This window comes from Nyctibius grandis, chromosome 2 (genome assembly GCF_013368605.1).
Source record: "Nyctibius grandis isolate bNycGra1 chromosome 2, bNycGra1.pri, whole genome shotgun sequence".
NCBI lineage: Eukaryota > Metazoa > Chordata > Aves > Nyctibiiformes > Nyctibiidae > Nyctibius > Nyctibius grandis.
Window position 1 is genome coordinate 92,555,452 of NC_090659.1, and position 9,984 is coordinate 92,565,435.

A 9,984-nucleotide genomic window follows, 5' to 3' on the forward strand; every position below is an offset into this window, starting at 1 on the left:
ACTATTAAATCTTGGCTTAAATGTGAAGTTACAGGTCCCGACATGGTTAGTTTTGTGTGGAAGGATGGTTCAGAATGCCAATTCAGGGGCATTTTTACCAATCAAATACTGAGAGTACTTGCAATATTCTTTTATTTCCAAAATAAGTTTTGGTGTGCTGTTCTGGACCATCACAAAACAAACCCTATGCCTAATTACTCACATTTACCCCTTTTGCTTGCATGTTGTGGTAGCTGTTTACCCAAATCAGGACTAAACTTCTGTTTGCGTAGCTCAGAGAGCTGTGTTAACACGACACCAATCTAATGTCATCAACTGCCTGAGGGAAAAGAACCCACAAGTTAGGCCAAACATGTTGGTTGATTGACTGATGGCAATAAAACCCTTGTATGGGGCTACCACAAGGTTCAGATGGTTTGGCGAGGCCCTCTCAGCTCTATTGTCTCGCATTTCTCTCCAATTGTCTGCGAGTAGACAATTTAACAAACGCCCAGTCAAATGTATCTTCTGCAGGGAGTGGTGCTCCCCTCCCATGCCTCCATGTTGTGTTTTGCCACACAGAACAAGCAGCCCAGACATTTCAAAGCAGGGTCATCATCAGTGCAAGAGAGCATGGGAAACTAGAACAGCAAATTAGGTCACAGCTTCTTAAGAATATTTCTCCTTCATCAGCCCTAATGCTCTTTTTCATAAATTAAGCTAAAAGCTCTCAGGGCAAGAGAGTGTGTCTTCCTGGCAGCCTGGATGGCACCTAGGATAATGAAGCCTCCTTCCTTCTTATGGCCTCTAGGCATTACTGTAATACAATTATGAATAAAATTATTCTAGTTCATGGTCACAGCAGATAGACAGAGTCATTCATGTAAGTTGGGAACACAATCATGAATTATTTTTTTTAAAGGAATTAATAAACAGTATTCTCAAACATGTAAAGCTCAGGGAGGATGCTCAGTTTATTGTCTGAAAATGGAAGGCCTTTGCTTATAAATATGATGTGGGAAAGTTTTCAAAGCTAGTCTTCTCGGGTGCCTGTGGGTCACATTTCCAAAAGCATTTGGATACCTGAAGGTGCTGGCATGAAAAATTCCACCCCAGGATTTTTCTCCATCTTTTGGCACCCAGAGGTACTGGGCGATTGGTGCTGTCATGCTCTGGAAGGAGGCAGCCTGGCTGAAAAGCCAGGCTGCAGGGCTGGAAGCTGAGAGTTGTGGTTTCTCTCTCCAGCCACTGACACTGTCCTGCAGTGTTGAAATAGGCCATAAACTTATCACATCCTCTCTCGCACCTCATTTCTGCCCACTTGTAAACAAGGTGCAGTTTTGCTCGCTTTCAGAAAGTGCTTTAGGATCAGGGAGTGATAAACGTGACTGTTTTCATTCTGAGGCAAGACTAGAGTTCATTGTCCAAGGTCTTCCTATTTCTGCTGACCTTGCCTGCAGATATGCTAAATTCTGAGTTACTGCTAACTGTGATAAAGCTTCTATGGTGTGAACAACTATTCATTAGGAACTTAACTGAAGCAGTTGCTTCAGTTTAAATAGCTTAACAGTGATCCACTGAATGTAGATTAGGCTACAGATGCTGTAGTATGGTTCGTATCAATGCTGATGATACAGAGTTTACATTATGAAATCACCAATCCATGCATTCTTCTCCCCTTGTTGTGGAAAGTCTTTCCATCTTGAAAAATACTTATTACAGCACCTCAGTTTTCTTAGCATGTGTGCACTCCTTAGGATCAGCTAGGACTTCTTGCAAAGAAATTCCTACTGTTGCAGAAAACCTGTGTTGCAGGTATGCAAACTGAATGTGTGTATATAGTTAGGGAATTAGGGATTGCCATTATGGGAGTGTTTAGAAGACTGACAGATCAAGGAAGTTTTAAACTTTTAATTTTACTAAATCCATTTGTTAAGAACACCCTTTGCGCTCGTGGCTGAGTCCCACACATTGTTCAACATCATCACTGTGTGTGCAGAACTGGTGGTATTTAACAGCCACATTGTAAGTCAACTGTGAGTACACAACACTGTGGAGATGATGCCTCACAGCTGTCACTGATGGCTGTGGTCTTTGGTGGTGCCTAGTTGTCGAGGTTGGGTGATCATGTTTGAGAGCTCATTGATAAGAGAAGCCAGAACTGAAGCGGGCTTGTCTTATTTTTTCTCTGATACCATCCTTGCACATATTTGAGTCGAACGCAGATTAATATTAATTATATTCTGATTAATACATTTATAATTTCTAGGTGTCACAGACCTCTGTTTTGCTACACCTGCAGATTTGCAATATTGTTCACCTTTCTGACCTGTCTTTCTGTGGCACAGCAGGCTTGTAGCCTTTACGATCTTCCTGCCTGAACACTGATGGCCACACTGTGTGGTGACCTTGTAAAGCAGACGGATTTTGTTTCAGCCTTTCCATGGCTATTTCTGCAGATATCGAATCTGCAGTAGCCTGCTGGGGAAGAAATGGAACCGTATTCAATGACTAATAATGCTCTTCATAACTCTACCTCAAGGACACAGAATCCTTTGCTCTCTTTAGGGAAAGCAATTCTGTCAAAAAATAAGGTCAAGGAGTGGGCCACATCCCTGACAATATGATGTAGTGTCATTTGTACAAATGATGTTAGTATTAACTGGTCAGTTTGTTGTCTCCCCTTTAAACTCAGCCCATTCACTTTGATTTGGGAAGCTGCATTCCTTGGTGGATAGAAGGCTTGAGGAATGAGAATGAGATCTGCCTCAACTTTGTCCCCAGCTCTGCTACCATCTTCCCTTGTGACCCCGAAGAAACCATGGCGGACATTATTAAAATGCTGAAATAACAGTCAGCCAGGAAAAAAAAAATTTGTATAAAACATCACTTTGTTTTGGTATGGTTGTCATTCCTTGAGATAATTACAGGGAAAGGCATTGATTCTGAGGGAACGCAGCTATCCCAGTGCTCAGAAAGATGAGTCTCTAGAGTGACCTTATGTTTGGTGCCCTTTGTTCCTCAGCAGCCCTCCTGAGCGGGACCACACCACAGGTGGCCTAGGGACGTGAAAAGGTATATGCTGCCCATGCTAGCCATTTGTTCTAACAGCAGGTGAGTCCAATCCCCAGGAAGCCCTTGAGCCACTCTTACTCTTAGCTTACTCACACCCTCAGTTTACTCATGAAGGGGGAAATCTGACACCTGCTTCATAGCAAACACTTAGGTAAATAAGGCAGCTGCTGTTTATATCAGTGTAATCATTTTGTGAGGTTGTGCTGGATAATGGGATGGCTGAAATGGTAACTCATTTTTTGCTAGTGTCCTCGTCCTTCCTAACTGATGAGGTGTTTCGTCATCACCTGGATGAGCCAAACAAGTATTCCTGGCCCAAGCTTTTCCATTTACCTTCTTAGATAGTGAGGGAAAGTACCTTGGAATAGGAGCTTGCAAATAACCAACGGAGTCAAAAGCAATAGGGGTACTTACAGCAAAGGAAAAGAAAATGAAAATTTTCCTTTGGGAAACACAGTCATGGATCATATTGAGAACTTAGACAAACCTAAGCATGATAGCAAGTATTTTTTTAATTTAACGAAGTGTCATCCCATGCAGTTCACAAAGTGGTGTACCAGCTCCTGGGCTCAACGATAAACTCATGAGTTCTCCCTGTGATTTGGGCCTCATCTTATGGCTCTATTGCAGTTTATTGAACCAGCCATTTAACTACTTAAATATTAAAAACATTCAATTAACTTTCCATGGATCTATCATCTAGCATTAAGAAAGGAAAAATTCTAGGACTGAAAATCACAGAATCACAGAGAACCACAGAATCAATCAGGTTGGAAGAGACCTCTGGGATCATCGAGTCCAACCGTTGCCCTGACACCACCATGTCAATTAGACCATGGCACTAAGTGCCATGTCCAGTCTTTTCTTAAACACATCCAGAGATGGTGACTCCACCACCTCCCTGGGCAGCCCATTCCAATGTCTAATAACCCTTTCTGAAAAGAAATTCTTCCTGATGTCCAACCTGAACCTCCCCTGGCGAAGCTTGAGGCTGTGTCCTCTTGTCCTATCGCTAGCTGCCCGGGAGAAGAGGCCAACTCCCACTTCACTACAACCTCCCTTCAGGTAGTTGTAGACTGCAATGTATGACTTGGCATGATTAAATGGTGAAATGAATAATGTTTTAATGAGTGATTTGTAATTATTTAATAATTAAAGAGCTCTTATGAATATTCTTGAACACCCTGTGGAAAATCTAAATGGAATGCTGATTTCATCAAGCATTCAAATCTAATCAGAATTTATTTTTATAGCATCATTTTAACCATAGTCAACAATAATGCAAACAAACCAGGAAAGTATTGTGCTATAATAGCTGTGCTTTTTTAGTTTAAGATCTTGATTTTTCCATGCAAAAGATTTTTCTGCACTAATGGATTGCAGCTGAACTCTACTCCAAGTCACGCAGCAGCCAGTCAGGTTTCATCAGGGGTTCAGTGACAGGTTAAGGGTGCATCAGTTTTGGTTTGTAAATGCAGATGAATGGTAGCCTCTTGCTGCAGGGAGATCCGTCCCATTCACCCCTGCCTAGAAACAAAGACAAAGAGAGACCACAAAGGAAAACAAGAAGATGTGAAGAGGGAACTCTTTCACTCCTGACATGAAATCATTCAATCTCAGCTCAGCCTCTGGAAATCCAATTTTCTTTTAATTTGTGTTTCCACAGTATATACATTGCAGCTATGGGCAACATTTTAATAAGATGATGTTTTCTCTAGCTAATCCTGGAAATACTCATTCCATAGGGATAGCAGAGGTTCAAGAGCAAGGTAAACTATGTGAATCATAAATCCTAGGTTTTTCTTAACTCCATTATCCAGGGTCAGGCAAATTTTTATGTTAAACAGGCTGTTAACTAGTCCTCCAATAGCTCTGAGAAGGGATAACAGAGGCCTCTGGATGAGAGTTGTCAGAGATCCATCACTCCACTTCAAAAATGACCCCTGCAGGCAAAAAAAATAACTCCAGAAGCTTAACAGAAACCACAGGTTGCTATTAAATTCTGAAAGCAGTTCAGTACGCTTATATTTGCTGGGATGGAAGAAGGACTGAATGGGGGTCTTCTTCCACATGGATGTCATTACAGTTATTGCTTGTGGGGATATCATTGTCCTGTAGAGCTGCATGAATAATTCATTTTTAATTCCATATTAGATTAATCTCTCCTCATCTTCTCTTCATGAATTGTCCTCAAATAAATAGTAATTTTCATGAATATATTTGTTATTCAGAATAGACTACAGCACTCATGAGTAATTCATTGCAGGTAGGTGACATTCAGAATTTGAGACGTTCAGGATGGACACACAGGTCATTGTTGTGTCCTGTTACATGGGTGAAACTTACAGAATCAAGTTTTTACTTCCAACATGCATCTACAATTATGAAATCCACTTGCTTTCTATACTATGATGCTAATTCTAAATTCACCATGTCAGCAATAGCTGCAGTAAATTCATTGGCTGGAATACTTGGAAGTAGAAAGATGCGCTTAATTAATTCATTAAAAGAATCTGAAAGCAAATATTCATGCAAACTTTTTTATAACACCAAGTCTAGTCTAGTGACCTGACGTTCTGCCAAACAGAGATTAAATAGAGAACTTATTATCCACCATTGAGCTTCTTTAAAATTTGTACCTCAGCTTTACTTCTTTAGATGATATAAATGGAATATGATGTTGATCAGAGTTTATCACTTCAACTTCTTTTTCCTAAAACTCCCATCTTCCCCCATTCCCACCCCACAAAAACAATGAATGGTAAAACCCCATGTTTTTGATAAATCCTTATTTTTGCTGAAACTGAAAAGAATTTCCATGACTACAAACTGAAACTACTCATCTGAAAACAAAAGCATTTTTTATAGTAGAATTTTTTGATCAGTTGAGTCATAAAGTTCTTTCAGTTGATCTTTGTTTTCATTTCTAGTCACGGAACACTTGCCTTTTGGTAAGTTCCCCCCACCCAGAACTGGGTTTCTTTCTGTCCCTGAGCAAGTTCATGAAGGAATTCATTCTCATCTGCACTGGTGATGCTAGTTAGGTGACCTCCTGCTCTTTCAGTCCAGCAGGTTTTCTGCACAGTAGAGAGGGTTAAACATAGCAGATATGAAATGGCTAGAGCTTTGTGAATAAGAGGAAAGCAAAGAAAAATGTGGAACAAATGACTGGGGAGAGGAAAGGGACAGGTCCATAAAAGAAAGTCCAAGAAGGGGAAATCTAATAGAAGTGGAAATGTGAAGTGACAGGGAAATCCATGGAAAGCTTGCATTTTCAAAGGGATGGAAAACACAGATGGAAAAATAGAGGAACAGAGAGACAGGTTGCTCAAAAAAAAAAGGTAAAAACCCAAACACTGGGATCCAAGCAGCTATTCTGTGATTGTAAGTTGGGCCTGTATTAAGTAATTACATGGGCTTTCTGTAGAAAGTAGAGAACAGGAAGTATCTTCAGACTGTCATACACCCAGTGTAAGAAAGGCATTGAGGGGAGGTGGGATGAAGCGGCTGTCATGGGAGGGCCCTACTGAACAGCACAGACTAGGTCCCTCCACCTTTTTGATTGCTAAATTCAGGCAAAATGAAACTTACATTGAAAAGAAAGAATATAAGAAGACAGGTGAGCAGAAATGGAGAGATCAGAACTTGTCCAAAAGGATGCTATTTACAGTGCTTCTTTCTTGTGTCCCCAGCTAGCTTAGGAATGGAATAGACAGGGATAGTTCTCCACTATGAGTCTCTCCAGACAGACTGTGTCCTCAAGAGTTTGCCTTTGGATTTGGTAGGGAAGGATACTCTTTAATCTGCGCCTTGAAGCAAGAGCATATATTGTACTGGTATTTGGGCTCAGGGGAAAACTCTTCTCTTCACCATCGTGAGACATTTAAATTTCATACACTGTAGTAGACATGACTCAAGAGGAATATAGCACCCCAAGGCAAACATTTATGGAAGCATTTGTGTTTGGCTTCTGAAAGATACAGCAAGTATTTTTGGCACAGGCCTTCAAGTTACAGGGCTCATCTGATATAATCTGAGCAGATAGCAAGGTTCAGTTAGAATGTCTTTTAGCAAATATCTCTTGTGAATTTGAAAAAGGGTTCACTATTCACAAGGGATTTGATAAATCACAGAGAAAGGTCCAGGCCAGCAGGCATCATTGTGTGTCATGTGGAAAGCAGAGGGAGAAACACCTCAACTATAACCCATCAGTTTTGTGTCCTGTTATAGTCAAGGATTCCCAGTATCCTTCCTGACTACCCTTCACTGGTGTATTATATATGCCTTATTCTACTGCATGAGGAAAACAGATGCCATGCTCAAAACCCTTGACATAATAAGGGAGACAGGATGTTATGAGAAAGGAATAGAAGCTTCAGAAGGTCCAAGTTCCAAACAGGAGCTGGTTCATTTCTACTTGAGTGTGTTCTGTGGCGAGGCAGAGTGCAACTAACCTCACCAGCAGCACTGAGCTGAATATTAAGTACTTTTGGTCAACATTGATACACAAGAAGAGAAGCAGGAAGGGAGGAGAAAAGGGTCAGGTACAAGACAGACAACTCTGGGAAGTAGAGAATAAATTATGAATACTCCTGTTTTGAAGAAGCCAGTAGTTCAGCTTGGGTCTGTGTCATTCTCTTTTGAGTAAGTAACAGCAACCTTTGTAACTAATCCAGCCTTTCTGACACAGATTTTGGCAGGTCTGTTTTGTGGATGAGTCCTGGTGAGATGGGTTAGGAATTACACTACATGCAGGATTAAGTCTGCCAATGATTAGGGGCAAGAACTCGCATTGCAATGTTTGACTGTGGAGTTCTCAACACCAGAAAGAAACGTAGAATAAACACAAAAGGAAAGTCTCACTCATCTTTCCAGAAGATAGAGTATTATCTCTGTATTATCTCTTCTGATTTAACTAAGCTTAGTTCAGCATTTCACAGGGACATTAAGTAAAGTAAAACTACAAAATCAAGGGCAAATGCTAGTAGATACTCAGGGTCTCGCTTTTTTTCCCTTGTCTTGCAAAAAAAATAAAGTTAAAATGTGTAAAGCATCAGCATATGAAGAGCATTAATTTAGGAGTCAGATGCATTTAGGTTATAAGCAGAATTAGTTTGCTGGTGTCATTACAGGGTCCAGTGGGTGCAGCTGTGCTTCAGCAATCCATTTCAATGCGTGGTGCAATGCATCACAGTGTGTGGATTCTGCTTGGGATCTGCCCTCTGGAGACACAGCAGCAGGTTTGGCAGGCCAGCCCTGAAAGGTGTGCTGGTCTTTGTGCATTCCCAAGACTCTTCAGCAAGTGGGTTGGCAGGCCTGGAGTGTAGTATATTAGTCTGTCTTTGCTGTGGAAGGCCTGTCTCTGCAATAGTAATAGGGATTTCAGGCTGGTGCGTCACGTTGCTTTAGAGAAGGAGAACAAAACAGATCAGTCAGACCTGAATTAAGATGGATTTTTGTTGAAAGTTCTTGGAATTGATTTCTTTCCAGTTTCCTTCTTGGTAAGTAGTCAGCACAGTTGGGTTCAACTTACAAAATATCATTGATTTCTCTCCCCAAACCACAGATGATTCAGCTTGTAATTTCCTCTACAATTATAGAGCAGGTCTCCTTAGAAACTGCTTGTATCCATTCAAAGTTTCATCTTGTGGAAACCGCATTTCCCCTCTCTTTGGCCAGATGTACTTGGCATGAGTCCAGACAAAAAAAGGAGGAGGAAGGTATGGTAAATATTCTCCTGCTCCCATTCCCTCTTTTCTGCTTCCTGAAAGGAAATTCACAGCATTACATTTTCAGCTCTTTCTGAGTGCTTTGGGATCTCAGACCACCCCAAGCGGTGGGGTTGGTTATGGGGCTGCTCGTGGCTCTGCAACAGAAATGGCCAGCACGTTGCATAGCCTTTCTTCTGTAAGATAGCACAGGGTGCAACACAGAGGTCATGGTTTCTCTACCCTGATACAGTGTCATGCCACCAAAGGCTAGTCAAGCCAAGCTGATTGCACAATTGGCTCTGCCTTGGCTGGCTGCCATACGTTTCTCCTCATATACAACTTCAACATCACACAGGGGAAGTCTCCACCTTCTCCTGGCATCCCCTGTGACTCTTAAAGGAACCTGTCCTCATTCAGAGAGTCCCTGTCATGGAAATTGCTTGGCTTCTGGGTTTGAGAAGCAGGCTCAGATAAACCACAGGATCTAGTTTGGACAGGTAAATCATAGGACCTGATGACAGTTTGCAGAGCTTTGCTAGAGCGAAACTTGTGCTGGGGTGAAGTCACACGCAGAGTGTCTTGAATCTTTGCTCTTCCCTCAGTACTTTTCTGAAAAGGTCAAGATAACATTAAACTCATTTTACATTTAGGAAAAAACCCCTCAGGTCTTCTGCCTTAGTAACTGCAAAGTGGGTCTATGCTGGCAATGGAGGCAAAACCAGTCCCAGTTTGCTCATATTTTGGTCTTCACTGTGCCATGAGAACCCCCCAGATATTGATTTACTTTCAATCATTGCAGTGGCTGTGGACTGACAGTTGAGTAAAATATGTTGAAGTCGTATCTGTTGTGTGGAAAACTTACGTCCATACCAGTAAAGAGATAGAGAAGGCATAAGGAAGAGATACAAATGAAAGCGATGCCTCTATAGGACAGAAAGTTGCAGGTATGTATAAATGTGTTTCTACATGTAACATACACTTATGGATGTGTACGTATAAATGTGTAGATGCATATGTATGTGCACCTATATACACTCTTGTGTACATTGCTTTAAGTGTCTTTGTGTATCAGACCCTTACCCTGAACAATTCACTGAGAAGTCATATGGGTCCGGAGGACAAATTTCTGTCTCAGAATGGGAGGCAGTATGGGACACAGCCATCACTTCAGCATTTCAGCCAGCACTGTAAAGCTGGTTTCTGAGGCTAGACAGGTGTG

The 9,984-nt window shown here is 41.4% G+C and overlaps 1 protein-coding gene across 1 annotated transcript; it reads right to left on the reverse strand.

Moving 5' to 3' along the window:
• Positions 1-4,498: 4,498 nt before the first annotated feature.
• LOC137660448 (snaclec coagulation factor IX-binding protein subunit A-like) lies at positions 4,499-9,633 on the reverse strand. The gene is given in 6 exon segments (XM_068395313.1): positions 4,499-4,583; positions 4,864-4,997; positions 6,000-6,131; positions 7,697-7,842; positions 7,845-7,869; positions 9,628-9,633. Coding segments are annotated over 6 exon segments (528 nt in total).
• Positions 9,634-9,984: the final 351 nt, after the last annotated feature.